The sequence below is a fragment of the Gracilinanus agilis genome, chromosome 3, assembly GCF_016433145.1.
Source record: "Gracilinanus agilis isolate LMUSP501 chromosome 3, AgileGrace, whole genome shotgun sequence".
Lineage (NCBI taxonomy): Eukaryota > Metazoa > Chordata > Mammalia > Didelphimorphia > Didelphidae > Gracilinanus > Gracilinanus agilis.
This window is the reverse complement of record NC_058132.1, coordinates 236,121,593-236,144,423: the sequence shown is the minus strand read 5'-3', so window position 1 is coordinate 236,144,423 and position 22,831 is coordinate 236,121,593. Positions and strand designations below refer to the sequence as shown.

Sequence of the window (22,831 nt, the reverse complement as noted above, 5' to 3'; positions counted from 1 at the left end):
AATACCACTACTAGGTGGGTATCCTAAAGAGACAAAAAAAAAAAAATGGGAAAGGACTTACTTGTATAAAAATATTTCTAGTTGCTCCTTTCATTGTGGCAAAGAATTGGAAAATAAAGGAATGTCCACCAATTGGGGAATGACTGAACAAACTGTGCTAAGTGAAGATGATTAAATACTACAGTGCTATAAGGAATGATGAACAGGATGATTTCAGAAAAAGCTAGAAAGATCTATATGAACTGATGTAGAGTGAAATAAGCAGAACCAGGACAATATTGTGCACAATAACAACAATACTTTGGAAGGATCAAATGAGATACTAAGCTACTCCCAGCAATACAATGATCCAGCACTATTCTAAAGAACTTATGACAAAGAATGCTCCAGAGAAAGAACTGTTGGAATAGGAATACAGATGAAAACATGCAATTTTTCACTTATTTGGTTATATATTTTGGGATTTTGGTTTTGTAAGATGTCACCTACAAAAATGAAAAATATGGAAGTATGTTTTGTGTGATGATACATATATAACCCAAAATTAATTGCCTGCCAGCTCCAAAAAGGGGGAGGAAGACAATTTGGATCTGATAACTTCAGAAAACTTATGTGGAAATTTGTTATTACGTGTAATTGGCAAAAAAAATTAAAACAAACAAACAGAATGTATTTCTCAGAAGCAGCTAAGTGGCTCAATGGAGAGAGAGCCAGGCCTAGAGATGGGAGGTCCTAGGTTCAAATCTGATCTCAGATACTTCCTAGGGGCAAGTCACTTAACCTCCTCCCTCACTCCCCTCTTTGTCTAGCCCTTACCACTCTTCTGCCTTAGAACTAACACACAATATTGATTCTAAGATGGAAAGTAAGGGTTGGGTATTTTTTAATCTATTTCTCTTTAAGTCCACCACTTCTCTCTCAGGAGGTTGGTAGCATGCTTCATCACTGCATTGATCAAAGTCCTTATATCTCTCCAAGTTGTTTCTCTTATCAGTGTTATCATAAATTATTTTCCTAGTTCTGTTTACTTCATCCTTAATCTCATCATATATATCTTGGGTTTCTTTGAAACTGTCTCTTTCATTTTTTTTTTTTTGTGACATGGCGGTGTTTCATTATCTTCTTATACCAAAATTGGCTTATCCATTTTCTAGTTGATAGGCTCCCCCTTAGTTTCTGGTTCCCTGACTCCACGAGAGAACTGCCATAAATATTTTAATATACATAGCCCCTTTCCCTATTTCTTTGGATTTGGGGGAATATATGCCCAGTGCTGGATCAAAGGGTATCATGATAGCATCCTCTTGGAAAACCGGGAAAGTCTGTCAGGAATATTTCAGGTTATGAAGCATTTGCTCAGGCAGAGATGGTCAGCTACATACAGGGGCTCTCCTTTTCTTGCTTCATATTCTATTTGCAGAGACCATCGAGAAAAGTGAGGACACTTACAGAAGCTGATTCATTAGTGGAAAACAGTGGGAAGAACACTAGCACTTAAGATCTGGGTTAATTTCCCACCTCTGACACACTTATTAATACTGTGACTCTGGATTAAGTCCCATAATATGCCTGGTGGCCTAAGCTTCCTCATTCCTAAAATGAAAGGGTTAGAATTGATAGCCTCTGAAGTTCTTTCTGGCTTTCAATCCATTATCCATAAGCCAGTGTACTCAGAATCTTGAGGCAGTACTGACAACAAATTAACAGTTTTAGTCAAAATTAATCTGTCCAATGACCAGATATCTGATGTTCCAGGGGTAATGAGTAGAGAAGTTACACACTATCACCAAGTGGTTCCCAGTGGTGATATGTGTATATGTTTTTTGTTTTTGATTTAAACTTTTCTGCCTTAGTATTAGTTCTAAGATAGAAGAATGGCATGGGCTAGGCAATTGAGGTTGGGTGACTTGTTCAGGGTCACACAACTAGGAAGTGTCTGGGGCCAGATTTGATCCCAGGTCCTCCCAACTTTAGGCCTGGCACTCTATCTACTACCTAGCTGTCCCCTGTAATGTGTTTTTGTAGGTAATTTTGATACGTTATATAAATCCAGAAGAAGGCAATCAGGAAGGCAAAAGGGCCTTGAAATTAGGCCATAAGAATAAAGGTTGAAGGAAATGGGGTGTTTATGATACAGAAGAGAAAACTTGGGGCACATATCATTTGTGCTCAGGAACTTGAAGGGCTATCATACAGAATTGAAAACTAGACACCCCTGCCCCAATGTGGCATATGGTTGTTGTAATGGGAAAACTATTGTACCATAAGAAATGATGACATCAGAAAACCCTGGACTTATATGAACAGATAAAAAGTGAAGTGAACAGAACCAGGAGAACAGTGTATAGAGTAACAGAAATATTATACAATAATCAGCCTTGAAGGAACTATTATCAGTAAAACAAAGTTTCTCATGATAAAAAATGCCATCCACAACCAAAGAAAGAATGGTTGGAAGCTGAATGCAGATCAAGGCACTCCAGCCTTCACTTTATTTCCTTCATGAGTTTTTATTTATAGGATATGTGTCTCTTATCATGGCATAAGGAATATGGAAATAGTACTGTATGAAAATACTGGTATAACCTGTATCAGGCTATTTACTGCCTTGAAAAGTGGTGGAGGGAAGGAAGGAGAGAATTTGAGTCTCATAATATCAGAAAACAATTGTCAAAAATTGTTTCCACATGTAATTTGAAAAAAATAAAATTTCATTTAAAAATAATTCAAAAGAGAAAAAATAAAAAATAATAATACACCTTTAAAAAAAAGAGTTCTATGATCAATCCTCCTTCAGTGCAGTTTAATCTTTGTACTACTGAATTGTTTGGAATGGGAACACAGCAAGAAGTTGCTTGTATTTTTCAGATAGATATCATTGAGAACAAATTAGAAGATTTGAAATATTCACATTTATATACTGTAAAACTTCACTGTAAAGGTAATATGATGTACTTATAGCACTTGAAGATGACAATTTTAACATATTATAAAGTATAAGCAGCAATATACCACAGAGGATAAGAAGGAAGCTTCAGACTTGGAGCTCAGACTTATAGAAAACCTACACTCCAATCTATCATGTCACTAGTACTAAAAGTCTGGGTAAGTCTTTTAAATTCTACATTCCCACAGGCAAAAAAACTCTTAATACAAAAATTATCAGAGTAGTTGTCAAACTGCTTTGATAAAGAAAGTTTCCAAATTAAGTTTCCTATATCAAGAAAATATAGGCAATCCATTCTTCCCCAAACCCTCACAAAATCAACTCACTAAACTATAATAAAAAAGTTCCTATGAATTATACAATTTTAAAAGAAATTTAACTTCCTTGCAATTGTAAACAGAATGTTTTTAAATACCCACAAACCAGCCTACTGATTAACACAAAATAAAAGGAAAGCTCATCTGAATTATACGGTTTTTAAATAAAAGGCAACTTTCTTGAAATTGTAAGCAGAATGTACTTTCAGGAAAAAAATGCTTATAACATGTTGCTGAAGCCACATATTATTATTCCCATTTTATGGATAAGGAAATTGAAGCACAGAAACTTTAAGTAACTTGTCCAGGGTCACGCAATATCTGAGGCCAAATTTGAATAATGAATCTTCTTGACTCCCAATATGGTATCTAAATGTATCATTCTGCAAAGCACTTTATATAGGTTAATTCATTTGATTTCTTAAAACTACTCTGAGAGGTAGGTACTATTATTACCATTTAACATATGAGGACATTAAGCTATTAGAACAATATTATATACTATTTAAAGGTTTAAAAAGTGTTTTATAGAAAAGTCCCAATGCTGCTGTTCTGGGTGGCTTTCCAGATTATAATTCCAATGCTACAGCTCTGTGTGGTTTTCTCAATTATTTCCTTTCTCCAATTAAAGATGTTATAAAAATAAAATAAGTGTTTTATAAACAGTATCTCTGTGAAGAAGTATTCCAAGTTATTAATTCCATTTCATAGCTCATAAGCTATTAAGTGCCAAATGTAGAATGTGAACCCAGGTCTTCCTGATTTTAAGACCATCACTCTATCCATGAGGTCAGAGCAAATGAGTACATTCATAAAATTAAAAAAGCAAGCAGTTCAAGGCCTTTAAAATAGTTTACTATCTTCAAAATTTTAAATGCCTTCCCTTAAAGGAATCAGTGTTGAAGGAAGAAGTCATGGAAATATGGACATACTAATAATGTATGGATGATGAAGCTATGAATTGTTTCAACTATTCAGGAAAGTAATTCAAAATTCTGCAAAGAAAGTGACTATGACATCTCTACCCTTTGACTCAGAAATTCTGTTACTAGACATACCCCAAGGAGGTTAATGACAAAAATAAAGGCTTCATTTATACCCAAATATTTGCTGCTATACATTTTTAATCTAAGTAAACAATTAGAAATAAAGGAGATGCCTGTTGATTTGAGATGGCTAAACAAATTGTAGTGCATCAGAATAATAAAATATTACTTGCTATTAAAAAAAACCTGAATGTGAAACAATCCATATGAACTGAAGCCATGTGAAATAAGCAAGACCTGGAAAACAATTACACAATGGTCATATCAATGTAAATAAAAGAACAAAAACCACTGAGACTGAATACTGTGAAATTATAAAGCTAAGGTGGGTCTCAAAGAAACAAATATGAAACAACTTCCTTCCCTGTTTGCAGAACAGACTTTTTTCATATTGTGATGGGGGGGGGGGGGGGGGAGTTCCTTCTTTCTTTTTAATTCTTTATTGTAAATAAGAAATGTCTCATGGGGAGCAGAGATATATTAGGAAATGGAAATAATTTCAAAACAAAAGATAGCAATTTAAAATATTTTTTAAAATAAATATCTCCTCTTATAGTACCTTAGCTGCCTAACAAATCTTTATCATGAATAAGTTTAAATTGACCAGAAATTTCTACATGTTATTGGTAAGGATTACACAGTAAAACTTGGTAATCATCATTTTTGATATTCAGTGTTATTCCATATTTCTATTGAATTCCTTTCCAAATTGATTTAAAATACAAAAATATGAAATATTCCATTTCAAAATTAAGGACAAAACATTCCAGGTAGGTGGCAATTTTATATACAACTCAGCAACTAAAGTCTTCCATTGAAATTCTATCCTTATGTCTCATCAGGATGCTAAAATGACTTTGGGCTCCTGAAATTTATTATGCCCAAACTCTGGTTAACGGCTACATTCAACAAAATAACCATTGAGTTTGGGTCTTGGTTGAAAGGCTGATTGATTAAGTTTGGAAAGACTCACCATCAGAACAGGGACCAAATGACTTCATGCAATCTTTCAAAAAGTGTCATTAATCTGAATTGGTAGAATAAGTACACAAACTCTAGGAATCACAGGCCCATCATATATTGAAATAAATTCTAGAACTAATAAAATGAATAATAGTTAAAGAAATTGTATTTTCTTTTCCTTAACAAAAAAACATCTCTATTTTCTACAGGTTGGATATAATGATTTTGCATTTCATCCATTTCTTCTCAAAATATCTTTTTAATAAAGATATTATATTAACTTTCTTTCTATTACTTGACCCAACTTATAAAGGCAGTCTTTCAAAATTTTGCAGGTTTTGGGGGAGCTAGGTGACTCAGTGGATAGAGAAAAGGCCTGGTCACAGGAAGTTCTGGGTTCAAAACTGACCTCTTAAGGCATGTCCTAGCAGGGTAAACTTTGACAAGTCACTTACTAGCCCTTATCACTCTTCGGACTTGGATCCAATACATAGTACTGATTCTAAGCCAGATAGTAAGATTTTTTTTTGTTTTGTTTTGTTTTGAATAAAATTAAAATAAAAAATAAAATTTTAATTGCAGGTTTTTAAAACTCAATTATACTCCAAAAAAAACATACTAAAAGTAAAAAAGGAAACAACAGTTTAAGGAAACATTTAATAGTTTAAAATGAATAATTTTTCAAGATTTCAATGAATTTATACATATTCTAAAATCCCTTTGTTGATTCTCATTTTATTAAATTCCCATGACTAAACAGAAGTTTCTTCTATTAATACTCTTATTCATTGAAATGTGTCTATTAATTGCTCTTGCCCATTGAAATGTGATAAATAGGCTCTCTATACAGATACTCCACAAATCACAAAGAAAAAAAGGCAATAGTAAATGGGAAAGCTATTCCTACAAAATAATTAAATATTTCTTTGGATTTGTATATCTAAAAAGTTCAAATTCACTTTTCTTCCTGAAAGCACAGAGAATTATGTAAAAGAAGATTTTTACTCATTGATTTTAATTACACAGGCTAATAATAATTAAAATGTTTCTTTGAGGAACCTGGACTTGATAACAGAAAGACCCAACTTCAAATTCTGTTTCAGACACTCACTACCTCTAACCCTGACAACTAACTTAATCTCTCCATGCCTTAGATTCTTAGTTGGATTTGATGTAGTTTAACATTTCTTCCCTTTTAAAATCTATGATCTTTTAAACAGTAAGGCACTAAAAGTATAATGCTGAAAACAAAGTTCAAATGCAGCTCAAGATTTGCACTTAAAGAGAAAGGATACTGTTGGAGACTGGTGATTAACCTCTTTAATCTCTGCTCCTAGGAAAGCTAAATCTAACAGATCACTTGAGTTTAGGAGTTCTAAGAAGCTACTGGGGTATCTATACTTAAGTCTGACATCAATAATATAATGAGTCTTGGCCACCAGACTATCTAAGGAAGTATAAACCACTACAGGTAGCAGGTAAATACTCTCTCTCCCTCTCCAGTGATTGGCTCCTGTTTCCAGCACTATGAAGATCTAGCATTTGAAAAGGGAAAATAAAAAAAAGGGTAAAATTTCAAGTATTTTAAGCGAAAAAGGTAGGCATGTTGATATATACATGTTATATATCAATAATACTGAATTGAGTTTAGTCCTCCTTAGTTCTACAAGCACACACCCCAAAAAAAGGTCATTCTAGAAAACAGTATTCACAAGGCAATTAGGTGACTCTGGATTGAGAACCAGGCCTAAAGACAGGAAGTCCTGGATTCAAATTTGACCTCTGACACTTCCTATATGTGTGACCCTGGGCAAGTCACCCTAATTGCCAAGCCTTTACTGTTCTTCTGCTTTGGAACCACCACACAAGCATGGATTCTAAGATGGAAATTATGGGTTATAAAAAATTATAATAAAGAAAAAAAGAAAATAGCATTCACTTGTCACTAAAAATAATTGCTATAATTGAATCTACTATGATTGCTATCAAAAGTAGCAAAAGAAAAGGGAGGAAACCCTGTAAATTTTAATTAGATCTAAATAATGCAAACACTGTAAGAAATATTATATAAATTATGTCAGTTAAGTCCAAAGACCCTCAACATTATATATTCCTTTTTTGATATCCTTGTGTTTTTTTTTGAACAACCTAAAGTGGTAGAAAATGTTTTCCTATTCATCTACTTTTTAAAGATGCACCAAAAAAAGCAAATTTAAGCATATTAACTTCTCTATTTCTATAAATTAAACCATACTTCCTCATCAATTTCCTCTATGCTAATCATCTAATTCATAGTTATCTCAGAACCACAATATATAAAATATCAAACTAGCCAATAATTTTAAACAATAAGATAATGGATGCTCATTGTAGCCTATAGATGACCCTAAGTTCTTGAAAATGATGCCAGTAGAGAACAAGTTTTGGCAGATTCTACTCTGTGCTGGAAATATTTCCAAAACAGTAGTCCTGGCAATTATCAGATTCTGTTTACTTCCTGAGAATCAGTCTAGCTAAGCACTGAGGGGCTTATCATCAGTAGGCTTGTCACTTAGTAATGAATCCTTTGGCTATAGCAACTCATCAAACAAAGCAAAATACAAAATGGTCTTTAAGCTCCCTTTTCTTTTCTATGTTGGCAATGTCAAACCGACAGAACACAGGATGGGGGAAAGCTTCTAATAATCATGCAAATTTTAGACTAAGTATTATTAATATTACCCTACCTAAAAGTAATGCTTCTAAATAGAACTTCCTTATAAAGTGATTGTGCTCCTAGAGAAAAAAAGCTTATTTTGATCCATTTGCTATAAATAAAACTAGACATCAAATAGAAGCTGAAAATAAATGCAACTACTTTGGCAAAACAAAGGGGTTGGTGGAAATGATTTTATCATTTCTTCAAACTCCATAAGAAACATGACTTCATGGGTTATTTAAAACTGTTGTGTTTATGATAAGCATCTGCAAAACAATTGTTATAACAACTGTAGATTATATAAAATTATCATATACGAGGTAAGGAAATAAAGGAATGTTACTTTAATATAGGGCAATTTTAATGCAAAGGTAGACATCAGGAAAGGTGGCAAAAAGCATATTGCTCAAGAGTTAAAGACGGAAAGTAACCTTAGAGACTTAAAGATGGAAAGTAACCTTAGAGGGGATGGTGCTAGTGGCTATGAGAGGCATAAAAGACATTAGCACTTGAGTTATCTCAAATAAGCCTGAGATTCGTGGTTTCGGAAGAAAAGCATTCTAGGAAAAAGGAAAAAGTCAGTACAAAGGTTCAGAGCCAAGAGATAAGGTCATGTGCAAGTAACTAGTAGGTCACTATGAAAGGAAGTAGAATGTAATTAGACTGGACAGGTAGAAAAGTGATAGGTTGTAAAGAGATTCAAAAGCCAAACAAAGGGGTTTATATTTTATCTTAAAGGTGTTAGGGAGATCCTAGAGTTTATTTAGTAGGGAGACAGTGTGGCCAAATCAGTACTTTAGGAAAGTTAGCAGCAATGTAGAGGGTAGACTACAATAAAGCAAGACCAGGCTCAGGTTTCCAGGGACTTTTATAGTCTCAGCCCAACTGCCAGCCGGCACTTGGCCCATGGCGCATGCCATCGTCAACATTCCATCCAGGGCAACTGACAGGTTTGCCTAAGCTAATATTGCAATGCAAAAACCTTGCATTACAAGCAGAGAGAATGTACTTGAGAGAATCTATAAAGAAATTATAAAAGTTAACAGAGAAGAGTCAAGAATGACATCAATATCATAAACATGCTGATTCTGGAATGATAGTTGTCCAAACTACGACATGCAACTGAATGGACAACCCACAGAATTGGTCCATAAGTATATAATATCTTCATCAAACCCTAAGAATGAATAATAAAATGAAAAGGAGGCAAATAATCTGTACTTCCTCTGGGAAGTTTTTGGTATTTTTAATATCCCCAAGCATCTACTCTAAAACAAAGTTCCATCCCTTAAGTGTCAATATTCTTCTTGAAAAGTTGTATTAGCTGGCTGTAAATTCTGGAAGGCCCATCTCCAAAGAATTAAAGGTGTTGATCACCTATAGAGAAATGGAAGGTGTAGGGAAGACAAAGTGTATTACAAAGCAGAATAAATAGTACAGGTGTAGTGGTGTAAGACTATCATCAGAGAAAAGTTTGATCCAGAAAAGAAAGCAACCAATCACATAATTAGAGCAAAGAATAACAGAAAGACTGTGCTCCAGTGGTAACCACTAAATGACAAGAGATCTAGAGAAAGGCCCTCAGAATATCAGCTGCATCAGGATCATTTACAGAACATAAAAAAGAATTACACTGAATAACAAGAAATAGCTAGGTTGTGATCTACAAAATTCATTCAATCAATAGTATTAAGTGCCTACTATGTGTCAGATACTAGGCACTGGGGGGATACAGAAACAAAAAAGTAACAGTCTCTATCTTACATAGACTGAGAGATAATAGATACACATGTAAAAGAGATACATGATAACTTGGAAAGGAAAGAAAATGCACTGGCAGCTGGGCCTGTTAGGAAACTAGGGATTACTAAACACAAGTGATGAGGCAATATACTCCAGGCCAACAGAGAGCCAGTCCAAAAATAGGCATGGAAATAAGAGATTAAAAAACGTGTGAGGGGCAGCTAGGTGGCAGGCCTTACAACTGGGAAGTCCTGGATTCAAATCCAGTCCCAGAACCTCCTAGGTGTGTGACTTATCAACTCTTAATTAACTCCAATTAACTAGCCCTGGAACTAAAACTTTATATCAATTCTAAGATAAAAAGTAAGGGTTTAAAAGAAAAAAAACCATGTATAGAGAACAATAAAGCTAGTCTTGCTGCACTGCAGTATGCATGAAGGGGAATTATGTGGATTTGATTGGAATAGGGAAGACTTGAGGCAAATGAAATCAAGTAGGATGTAGCAATGGGGGATGAGAGCCTTGGATGGCAACTTTGAGTAGAGAGGTGATGAATGCAAGAGATGATGTAGAGGCAGAAATAACAAGATGGAAACTGAGTGGATCAAGTCAAAAGAACTGACACCCAGTTGTGAATCTAGAAGGATGGTGGTTCCCTCAGGAAATCTGAAAAAGTGTTTTGGGGAGGAAGAGGATGAATTTAGTTTTAGACTGAGGTTTTAGATATCAAGCCAAGTAATCAGAAATTTTATTTTATTTTATTTTTTTCATTTTTATTTAATTATTTAATTTGAAGTATTTTCCCATGGTTACATGATTCATGTTCTTTCCCTGCCCCCTTCCTGGAGCCGATGAGCAATTCCACTGAGTTTTACAGGTATCATTTCTCAAAACCTATTTCCGTGATCATTTAAAGTCAACATTCCCAATCATAGCCCCATTGAACCATGTAATCAATCATATGTTTTTCTTCTGTGTTTCTACTCCCACAGTTCTTTCTCTGGATGTGGATAGCATTCTTTCTCATAAATCCCTCAGGATTGTCCTGGGTCATTGCATTGTTGCTAATAGAAAAGTCTATTACATTCAATTGTGCCATGTGTAATTGGAATCTGAAACAAAAAACCACAATTCTCAGCACCCCACTTTCCTTCTCACTTTATGTGCTGACATAGGCAGGATATAAATTTTGTGTAGTCCCACCTCTTGTTCTCTCTTCTTGTGATCGCAGGCAGCTGTGGACTGGGCTTTTTGAGTGCCTTAAACCATTTAGCATATTGGGGCACATGGGTAAGAGCTAAGGTTAGAGCCAAGAAAATCTGAATTCAAATCCTACCTTAAGACACTAGCTGTATGACCCTGAACAAGTCATGACCTCTGCTACCTCAGTTTCCTCATCAATAAAATGAGGATAACTAATACCCAGAATTGTTATGAAGATCAAATGAGAATATCTGTAAAGTGCTTTTTATGGTGCCTAGAGAATAGTAGGCATTACACAAATGCCTATTATGAAGATGATGATTTTATTATAATCAGAGGAAAAGGATTCAAAGGCAGAGTATATTTCTTATCTAAGAAAGTCAGGGATAGAGAGAACTTCCAAAGTGATCAGTGGCCTGGTGGAAAAAGTCTAGAGAATCAGAAGTGAAATTCAGAAAGGATTAAAGCAGAGATTTCAGGTAAGCATCACCAGATCCAACTATTTTTCTTTTCCTTAAGACTTATTCTCACTTCCGGGGTAAGAACTTGTCATTTGACAAAAATTTCTGGGGAAACTAGAAAGTAATTTGGAAGAAATGAGGGATAGACCAACATCTCATATTGTATATAAGGGAAAAATTATTTGGAAATAAGAGTTGGCATATGCTGACTGACACCATTAAGTCCTTTTGCTCTAGTGCTTTTGCTCATGTTTCTGCCTTGGCTAGCTCCTGCCCACAAGGGTCACCAATGTCATAATTTTTCATGGGAAAACTCTGATGATGAGCACAATACAGTAATGATCAACAGTATGACAATAGAACCATTCCCTATCAGAACTCCTATAAATGTAATCCCTAGTTCAGAGATCTACTTATAACAAAAGTCCAACTCCAGCCATGTGAAATAGGCCTCCTAGCTTTCTTCATTCCTGGCTACTTCTCTGTTCTTTTGTTTTTTTTATACAGATCAGGCCTCTCTCTCTTCTTCCCAAGTCTACAGTCTACAGCTGCTAAGTGGGAGCAGATTCCAGGATTCTTCTCCCATGGGGAGAGAAACCCATTCAAAGGATAAATCTATTTTTTAGTGTCCAGAAGCACTTTCATGATTGTATTATTTCTCAGTTTAACGCAGGATCTTTTAAAGTATATAACAATATTTTAAAATAATAACCAATATTTACATAGCTAGCAAAGGGTTTTATATATTTTTTCTCATTTCAATGGTGGAGTTTTCTTCACTCTCCTTTCAAAGCATTTTGACTGAGTGAATCTATTTCCATGTTTTCTGGAAAAGCAGCAGCCAACCCCAAGTACATAAAGTGGATCCTCAGATCCCTTTGGGGAGAGGATCCCCAGGGCCCGTCTTTCTGGACAGCTACCCTAGATCATTTTGAAAGTGTCTGAGACAATAATTCAGCTGGAAGACCCTAGTAGTCATGACTATCCAAGCATCTTTCTTTTCCAACTACTGAGCCAGTGGCCTAGGAGTCTACAACTAAGCTCTCTGCATGGACAAAACTATCATTGTCCAGGTTGCCCTAAGGAATATATTAGTCTTTTGAGAACATATGCCAAATTACCTCAGCTAAAGAAGCCATATTCCCCCAGCCTACCATATCACCTCCTATACACACTTTAAGGTTTAGGGTATGAGTCAGGGTTGGGTGAAGCTAGAACCTGAGGAGGATCAGTCCTACTATCCTACTTCTATGCAGATAACCCTAAGGTTAGGGATTGGATTCACTATAAATTGAAGCCAAACTGGGAAACAAATTTATATTCACTCTTCTTCAAAAAAAAGAGATATAAAAGGCAATATTCTAAGTAAATTAGGAGAATGTAGAAAATATGCCTGTCAGGTCTGTGGATAAAGGAAGCATTTCTGACCGAGAGAGAGAGAGAGAGAGAGAGAGAGAGAGAGAGAGAGAGAGAGAGACACAGGAAGTNAGAGAGAGAGAGAGAGAGAGAGAGAGAGAGAGAGAGAGAGAGAGAGAATCACAGGAAGTAAAATGGATAATTTTGATTACATGAAATTTAAAAAGCTTTTGTACCAAAAAAAAAAAAGCCCTAATGCAATAAAAAATAGAAGAAAAATAATAAACTGGGGGAAATTTTACAGCAAATTTCTCTAATAAAGGCCTCATTTCTTACATATACAGGGAACTTAGCCAAATTTATGAAAATACAAGCCATTCTCTAACTCAGGGGTCAGCAACCTTTTTGGCTGTGAGAGTCATAAACGCCACATTTTTTTAAAATGTAATTTCATGAGAGCCATACAGTGCTCACAGTGTGCACTCCTGTAACAGCGCCTGAAAAAAATTTGACTTTATGCCTCCTGCAGAAAGAGCCATATCTGACCCTCAAAAGAGCCTACATATAAACTCTACATACCCTTTGACTCATCATTACCTCTACTAAGTCTATATCCCAAAAAGATCAAAGAAAAGGAAAAAGGACTTATTTGTACAAAAAATATTTATAGCAGTTCTTTTTGTGGTGGCAAAGAATTGGAAAATGAGAAAATGCCCATCATTTGGGGAATGGATATACAAGTTGTAGTATATGATTGTGATGGAATACTACTGTGCCATAAGAAACAATGAGCAGGATGATCTCAGAAAAACCCGGAAAGACTTAATATGAACTGATGCAAAAGGAAGTAAACAGAATCAGAACACTATACACAATAATAGCACTACTGTAAGGGTAATCCTTTGTAAAAGACTTAGCTACTCTGATCAAGACACTGATTCAAGCTAATTGCAAAAGACCCATGATGGAAAATGTTCTCTATCTCCAGAAAGAGAACTGATGAAGTCTGAGTAAAGATTGAGGCATACTTTTTTTACTTTACTTACTCTCAATTCACTGAGCCAGCTAGCTTCCCCTCATCTTTTTTCTATACTTATTAAGAAATGAAGGGGCAGCTGGGTAGCTCAGTGGATTGAGAGCCAGGCCTAGAGACAGGAGGTCCTAGGTTCAAATCCGGCCTCAGACACTTCCCAGCTGTGTGACCCTGGGCAAGTCACTTGACCCCCATTGCCTACCCTTACCACTCTTCCACCTATAAGTCAATACACAGAAGTTAAGGGTTTAAAAAAAAAAAAAAAAAAAGAAATGAAGATTCTATTTTATGTTGCTGCTGCTCTTCACTTTTATCTCCAGAGTACTCAAAAAACAGGTAACAAGTATTTTTTTTTGACATATTATAGTGGAGATAGAAGAAAATAACAAATGACGAAGCCTCGATTATAGTTAAATAAACCTAGTTAAAGAGCCTTGAAGAACACCAATGCTTGAGATTTTAAGCCTTTTCCACTATTCCTTAATATAACTGAAGCAACATATGAAATCTTAAGGGAAAACATGTAGCTGTTTAGCAAAACCAGCTATTTGGCACTGGGAGTATTGCAATGATTATAATATTAATGGTATAGTAAAATAGGAAAGAAAACTATGAGACTGGAAATTTAAAAAAAGAAAGTCTTTTTAGCTGCTTTAGAGAATATATTGCATTTTTCTCTTTCTTAACAAATAGACAAAGCTCTGGTTGAAATAGGTTGAATTTCAACAATTTCCAGGCATTGACAGTTACTTCAAACTTGATGAAACTTCTAAACAGCAAAACAACTGCTTTATATTTTTAAGTGTTTTACAATATTAGTGCTTTCACATATAACAGAGGCAGTAAGATATAGTGGACATAAAGCTGGCCAGGAAAACTTGGGTTCAAGCTCCTCCTCTAACACATACTAACAATGTGTGAGATCCTGAGCAACTAAGTAACTTAATTTCACAGTACTCTAAGCAACTTTCTAAGACTAAGTTGCCCATTTTCTAAATTGCAGAGAGTCTGGCCTACTCTGGTAGAAATTTGTCATATGGGAGTTTGCTATACCATTGAAACAATGGTCCACTCTAGTCTTTCTCTTTCACATATAATATCTCATTTGATCTTTACACAGCAACTTTATGAAGAGAGGAGAGCTGGTTATTTTCCTGATTTCATAGATAAGGAAGCAGAAGAATGAGAATGAGCTTATGAGCAATGAGAAAACATGCCAGTTAATTCTGTGAGCCTCAGTTTAACTTTAAGAATGAAATAAGATGAGAATTTTAGAGCTAGAAAGGATCTTACAGATATTTATATTTCCTTTTAATATGAAGGAATGATTTAAAATATTAAATCTTTTGTTTTCCTGTTTTATATATGCTAGTATTGGGGGAAGGGAAGGGTTCTCCTGGTTTTTTTATTAAATATAAAACTTAAATAATACATGATTTCATCATTTTCCTTCCACCAAAGCAAACTGCAAGTCTTATTTGCCTTAATAAGTCACAGTGGCTTAAATAAAGACAACATCCAGCTGCCATCTCTCTGGTGATAAACCTCTACAAACTTAGTAAAGTTAAATCATCAGATAACCAGACATAGCCCACTGGCAGGCCTATATATGAAGTCTTTCTAGCTGGTGAGGTAGGACTGCCAGAGTTTATATGCTACTGGCAATTTTGCAAGTGTCATGGGTCACATTTTCACACCAAAAAGCAACACATCAGGACTTCAGTGGAAGAATTCTCACACTTGAAAATGATGAATTTTTTTTTTTAGAAATCAAATTTCATCCATGGTTAATGTTGCATACAGTAAAGCATTCTTTTACTGTCTAAGACAATTTATAAAGAAAGTCTATCTTACTACAGATGCTATTTTTCTAATTTAATATCCTTGCTGAAATGATATTCCAGAACAGACTTCAAGTTGTAATGTGTTATCAACTCTACTTTTCAGTTCAATACATCAAATTTATCAATAGTTAAGTATGTGGCAGCAATTTATTTGCAAATGTACATTACAAATCTTATTTGATAAGTTTAAACTATGAGACCAAAAAGGCTAAGTAATTGGTGAGCAAATTATTTTCTTCATATTTTGGAAGGATTTTTCAGCATTTCAATCACTAGTTTGCAGAGAATTGCAAACAATTCTAGAGATTAAAAGACCAAAATTCCATAATAATATTAATCAATGATGACAAACCAAAATTCAATCACTGTACTATCCAAAACAATAATTTGAACAAAAGACAATGAAATAAAAACAAAACAAAAATAAAGCTATTTCCTTTGATAATAATTCAAAATAACAAAAACACATCAAATCCTTATATTATCATAGTCTGAATTTTACCACTTCAAGAGTAGATAGATTCTCAATGGTAATGGTACTTTTTAACTATGCAATGACTTATAAAATCTGTACTAAAATATAGGCACTTAAAACACCATAATTTAGTTTACTAATGTTTAATTTGTAAAAGAAAATGTTATAAAGTCTGAGCTTTAATGTAAAGTATTTATAGAACATTTTGAATTTCTATTAGCCAAGTCACTTTTAATGCTAGTTACTTTTACTTCCTCTTTTAGAAACCAACAAGACCCATTTCCTTTAACCACAATACCACATATCTAGTACCTTCTAGTAATATATGACTTGCTATTTCTTCTGACTTCTAAAATCAATATCCAAGTTTCTTATGAACACCTGTAAGATTTCAGAGTAAATTCAGTTCCATATAGACGAATACCATGGACCCTAATATTTTAATTATTAAACCTACATAAATTTACTTCTAAGAATTTGTAACAAATCATCATTTTTAAGTCAGTGTGCTACTTTGTAAAAGAATAACCTTACGATAAATTTTATCACAATTCATGAACAAATATTAATACTGTTTACTTATAGTCAATAAGAATTAACTTTTTCCTGAATTGTGGATTACTTTAGCTTCCTGTAGAAGCCCATGAGCTTCTCAGAACAATTTTTTTAATGTGTAAACAAGTAGGATTAGAAAGTTTATTAGCTGAAAGATGTAATTTTTTTCAATCAAGTTCAGATTTGAAATCTATTGGTACACCTATAATCCTAACCCTAGTTAAGACTCTGACCCATCAGATTTCACAAAATCTGCCAATTCTTTTACACGTTGAAGAATGCTTTTTAGACACAAGTGGACATTCCAAAATGAATAATTCTCACCAAAATACTGTTTTAAACGTTTTAAAACACTCCATTATGAAATGAATTATAAAAACATATCTTTTTCATTAAAATTTAAACCAGATTTAAATGTTTATAATGTTATTCTTAAAAAATGACTCAGGCAGTTACATAACTAAAACTTAAAGGCTGAATTTAAAATTAACAAATAATCCTGAGGCAAACTAGTAAAAGTCTGAAACCAAATATGTATATAATCAAATAGTACGATCTTAAATGGCTAATCCTCACATAGATTATTCTTCAATCTATCTAAATCGGCAAATTTGACTAAAGTTTCCCAAATGGGGGAATCGTTTTGGTTTGTTTCTCCTGGAATATAAGCATAATATTGTGGGTTTGCTTTAAAATTATGTTTATTAAACTACAGGTCAAAATGACTTTCCTGGGCCTTTTTGATGACAACTAAAGCAAAGGGTAGCAAATAGCTACTCAAAATATCAAAGAATAAATAGTAGTGTAGTGGGTAACACAGTTACAGATTTTGTTTCAGAGACAGTGAACTTTTAAAAAACACATACCCATAAACCTAGGATTCCCCAAATGTGTCTTAATTGGAAGGGAAAGAAAGGTGGCAGGAAAAGCAAGGTTAAGGTTGTTATTCCTGTTCTAGTGAGTCACAACTCTTAAGTACTAAGAGAAAATTAGTACCACCCTCACTTCTACACCTCCTCCCTGCCTTCAAAAATGAAATCTTCCTAAGATGTTAACACCCTCTCAAAAGGCCATTACTTAGCAGCCTAGGAAAAACTGGCCGAATGAGGATGGGTGAGGGTCATCCGGTGAGCCATTTCCTTTTCCATCCTTCTCTCCCACCCTCTTTCCGAATCCCAGGAGCAACTGGAACACTGGGGAGTGTTAAGTGGATTCCCCACTGGCCTTTCTGCCTCCCACCCCTTCCATTTCTAGTATTGCTGCCGCAGTTCCAGAACAAGCAAGTTTCCCGATCTTCCCCCAGCATCCCCACCCTCCGGCCCTTTCCTGTCGAGCTCAGTTCCCAGTCCAGATCACCCCGCCCCCACCGCAGCGCTGGGGAAGAGAAGCGGCTTGGGTGGGAGGGGGGGTTGCCTCTTCCCACAGCCCGATCCCGGCTCCCCGGGGCGAACCGGGAAATGGCTTCTGACTGCTTCCTTCCCCAAGCGGCCGTGGACCGTGGCCGGGGCGGAGGTGAGGCGCTCGGGACTCAGCAGTTAGGCCGCAGCGGGGCCCAACCCCGGCTCTAGGCTACCGGGGGGGGGGGGGGGGGAGTTTCTCCCCTTGGAATCGTCCTTCAGGCTTCCCTCCGCCGAGCAGCCTCCACCCTATACCCTCCAGGTTCTCCGGCCCAACCCAGTCCCAACTCAGCCCTCCCAGAGCAGAGGCTGCGGCGGCTGCGGCCGTGGCTGGGACTGCTGCTCTCAGCCGGCCTCCGCCGCCGCCGCTGCCGCCGCCCGCAATAGCCCCCGGGCCTCGGCCGACCGTACCTTCTTGATGTTGTAGAGGCGGGTGAGCATGCCGATGCCGCGATCGTTGAGGATGGTGAGCTTCTCCGCCAGCTTCTGCTGACTGGGCTGCAGCACCGAGCGCGACATGGTGGTGCCGCCGGCGCCGACCCCGCTCCCCAGACAGCGGCCCGCGGCCTCCGCACTCCCTCCCTCGTTCCGTGTCCTCCCGTTCGCCCGCCCTCGACCTCCGCCTCAGGAGAGTGCTCCCATGGCCCGCCCGCCCCAACCCTGCCGGCCGGTGAACACAGGAGCCGCGGCCGATGCGGTTGCTGCTGCTGCAGTTGCTACTGGGGGAGCTGATGTTATCGCCGCCACTGCTCCTGCCGTTGCAGCCGCCGCCGCTGCCTCAGGGTCTCTTCCCCCGGCGGCTGTTCGCCGGTTCCCCAAGCCTGCCCGCCTACCTTCCTGTCCGCCCGTCCTTCCGTCCCCACCCCCGGCTCTCCTCTCCACCCCACCCCCCCCAGCTCGAGCCGCCTTCCCCGGCTCCTCCACTAGGTGTGGCGGCGGCAGCAGCAGCAGCGGCAGCGGCTCCGGCGTCTCCGGCCGGCCCAAAACGAGGCAGCTTCTAGCAAGCCCCCCCCTCACCCCCCAGGCGCGCACCCGGGTCACCTGATCTACATCCCCAGCGCCTCCCGGCGGCCGCAGAAGAAACTGTAAGAGCAGCAACATGTCTCTCACCCTCTACCCCGCCCCTCCTAACTGGATTGGGGCGGAGAGAGGAGGAGAATCCAGCCCACCCTCCCGGGTTGACCCCGTTCCTGCCCTATATTGCCTACCATTGGGTCTCCAGGATCCTAGGGAAAGGAGGGGGGTTGCAAGGAATAAGGGTGGTTCTATGGTCAAGTTCATTTTTCCTTCCCTCGTCTCCCTAGAGGGGCAGAGAAAACTGGACTCCCATGCCACCTTCTGCAAATCACCCAGGCAGAAGCTCGGGGGCGGGAGGTTGTTCTCAGGGAGTGGGTTGGTTGCTCTCGGCACCTTCCCCCCACCCCTCTCACGCCCCCACTATCACTCCCACTCCTCTGACAGCAGCTCCTGGCAGAACTTAGCAGATGGTTCCCTCCCCAAGAGGCTGGGATCTCCTCCTGTTCGACTGTTTCCATCTACCCTTGCCTTCGAAGTCCTAGCCCCCACCACACCGCCTCCTCTTCCAATCCCCCCACCCTACCCCAGGTCTGGTTGAGAGAAGGGGTCAGGATCCCAAATCGAGAACCCAGAGGCAGAACAAGGGTGCAGAGCAAGCATTCCCTCGGTCTTCCTACCCCCATCGTCATCCCGAGCCCCTTTCTTGGAAACAGGTTGGATTTGGACTTTTTTTTTTTTTCAAACTCCACCCCACCCCACCCCCCCGCTAGGTCAATTTCAGCTCAGCTTATTCTGGTAGCTGTTCTCTCTGGTCAACAACCTTAAATTCCTGCTCCAAGAATGAGCAGTAAGCAGAGAAAGTGTATGTAATCATTTGGGGAGAGGAGTGGTAGGGAGGGGCTGACATTCCAGCCTTGCAGAACCCAACTGCCTTCATATTTTTAGGCTTACAGTAGTCTTCCTGTTGTTTTAGTTCTAATTTAATTTGTCTTAAAGACAACATAAGTCCAGAACTTTCAACAAAATACACTTCTAACAGATTATTTTATTTATTATCCCTAGGTAACCTGGGAAGGCAGAGCCTTCATTTCTTCAACATAATTTTATAAAAAAGGGATATTCCCTCCATAGGCCTTCTATACCTTCGTACCAGTCCCTATGAGCTGCCATGGTTAGAAAAATTCATAACCTGGTGGCCGAATCTCAGGAAGATATGTTTCTCCAAACAGCTGATCTTCAAATAACAAAAATGTCTTTAGAGTTTTAGAAACTTGGGCTCACACTGGAATGGCCCTTGAGAAATCCAAAGGAAACCCCAAGCCAGGAAGAATAGGAATAGGATTTCAGTGGAATAGGATTTCAGTGGATGGGGAAGAAAGATAATTTTATTTAAAAAACAGCTTTTCTTTTTTCCCCCTAAGGCAAATATAAGTATTTGTCCCCATTTGAAGCACAATTTTACTTTCCCACATTATATCAGATTGTTCCTAAATTCTCCAAGATTAATTCAGTTTGGTTGAAAAATGAAAAGAAAAATGAGCCAAACTCAAAGTGAATAAAACAATCATCTTTGCCTACAATCCCATCTCTCCTCCAAACTTCTCTATTTCTTTTGAAGGCACAGAAAACTTTACTGTTGCATACATTTGCATCCTGTGTCATCCTCTTCTCTACCTCACCTTGAAAGTCCAATTAGTTGTCAAGTCTTCTTGAATTTACCTACACAAATCTCCAATACATTCTATCACCTCTCTGAAACTCACACAGGCCACCCTACACTTGTAGTAGCCTTCTAATTGGTCTCTCTGATTGTAGACCCTCCTTTCTCCCATTCATGTTCCACACAACTACTGTTGTACCAAATGAATATACCTAAAACACAGTTTTGTCTATAACAGTTCTGACTCTTCTACTAAAAAATCTTCAGCTTCTCTCTATTGGATTATGGATTTAGAAATGTAAGGGATTTTAGAAGTCAAGTAATCCAACATATTAATTTTAAAGAGGAAGAAATCGAGAGGATAGCTGGGTGGCTCAGTGGATTGAGAGCCAGACCTAGAGATGGGAAGTCCTTGGTTCAATTTGGCCTCTCTTATGCCTTGGAACCAACACACAGGACTGATTCTAAAACAAAAGGTAAGGGTTTAAATTTTTTTTTAAAAAGATGAAGAGGGCAGCTGGGTAGCTCAGTGGATTGAGAGTCAGGCCTAGAGACAGGAGGTCCTAGGTTCAAATCCGGCCTCAGACACTTCCCAGCTGTGTGACCCTGGGCGAGTCACTTGACCCCCATTGCCCACCCTTACCACTCTTCCACCTAGGAGCCAATACATAGAAGTTAAGGGTTTAAAACAAACAAACAATAAAAAGATGAAGAAACTGAGGCCTGAAGAGGTTGAGTGATTTGTCCAGGTAATATAATGCAATAAAGGTAACTGGCAAAGCCAAAATTCAAGCTCAGGGCCTTAGACTCCAGATCCTACATGCTTTTCACTGTATCCTGCTACCTTTATTGCCTCTAGGACAAAAGACAAACTTCTGTTTTCTTTGCCCCAGTAGAATGCAAGATCCTTAAAGGTAAGGATTGTTTTTTAGGGTTCTTTGGTCTTTGTATCTCCAGTGCTTTGCATATAGTTGAAGTTGAATAAATATTTACTCAAATGAATTGAAAAGAAAATTCCTCTTTCTGCTCTACAATCAGAACAGGAGTAATTGTACCCATAGGAAGAGAAAGTAAGAGACTAACCCATTTGGTATGATTTGAAAAGCTTGGAAAAGACTACCCTGTTCCCAAATGTTACCCCAACCTTTTTGCCACTGTGCCTACAAGTCTGTAATTAAAGACTCATTCCTTTGATTAAGACTTTGTATCTCCAAGAATCTTGTTCAAATGCATACACTCCTGGTGAGGTAACATATTAAACAGTTACTAAGTCATTAACATATTGGAGTTATTAGTTTATCAAATTGCTTTCTAACCCAATAGTTAGCCAAAAGAAAATGGAACAAAATTCAGTTTTGATAAGAAGCCCAGGAGTTTGAAGTACCTTCCAGAGATTTTGGAGATGATTGGGGCATTAGAGTGAGGGGGTGCAGAAAAGGTAACAAGAAAAGATCACTGAAGACAGTTGGGAAGAGGCAAGAATGAATTTCCCATACTTCACAATTTTGCTTAGGGCCAGCATTACTGAGCACCACCAAAAGGGAACTAACTATATGTCACTTTCTATTTTTTTAAAGGGCCCTTACTAGTTATGGGAAAAGACAAAAAAAAAAAAAAAAAAAAGACAAGGTGTACAAATTTGAATACTACAGTTGTCTTCATAAAAAGTCACTGATAGAACACTGGCATATTCCCATATAGACTTATGCCCTTGTAATTGCTTATTTGTGTTTAGAGGGCCTAAAACAGAGATATTAGGATCATGAATAATAGAGCTAGAAGTTCAGACCCAGCAACCATCTAGTTCAACCCTCTCATTTTAAAAAAGAAACTGAAACACAAGAAAGTTATAAGACTTGCTTAAGGTCACATAAATAATGTCAATGGTAAAATTTTAACTCAGAGTGAATAGTCTAATTACCAGGTTTTTATTGTAACCTATTAGCCTTGTAAAGGAATCATGTACTAGAATAAAACATATCAGACCTAGATGAAATATTTGCAGCTCTTATACTTGTTTACATTTTTCCTCAGAAGGTAATGTCATTAAAGTACAAGCCTTTGAAGCTCACCCACAGGTATAATGCAAAGTCCACTGTTAGCACTGAACTAATAA

The 22,831-nt window shown here is 37.5% G+C and overlaps 1 protein-coding gene across 4 annotated transcripts in view; it reads right to left on the bottom strand.

Annotated features, from left to right (window-relative positions):
- NCKAP1 (NCK associated protein 1) overlaps positions 1-18,872 on the bottom strand; it is a 129,076-nt gene extending 110,204 nt beyond the window's left edge. For all 4 annotated transcript variants that reach the window (XM_044669728.1, XM_044669730.1, XM_044669727.1 and 1 more), the window contains exon 1: positions 18,450-18,872. In XM_044669728.1, the coding sequence (XP_044525663.1) occupies positions 18,450-18,557 (108 nt within the window). In that variant the 5' untranslated portion in view covers positions 18,558-18,872. The remainder of the gene's footprint in view (positions 1-18,449) is intronic.
- Positions 18,873-22,831: the final 3,959 nt, after the last annotated feature.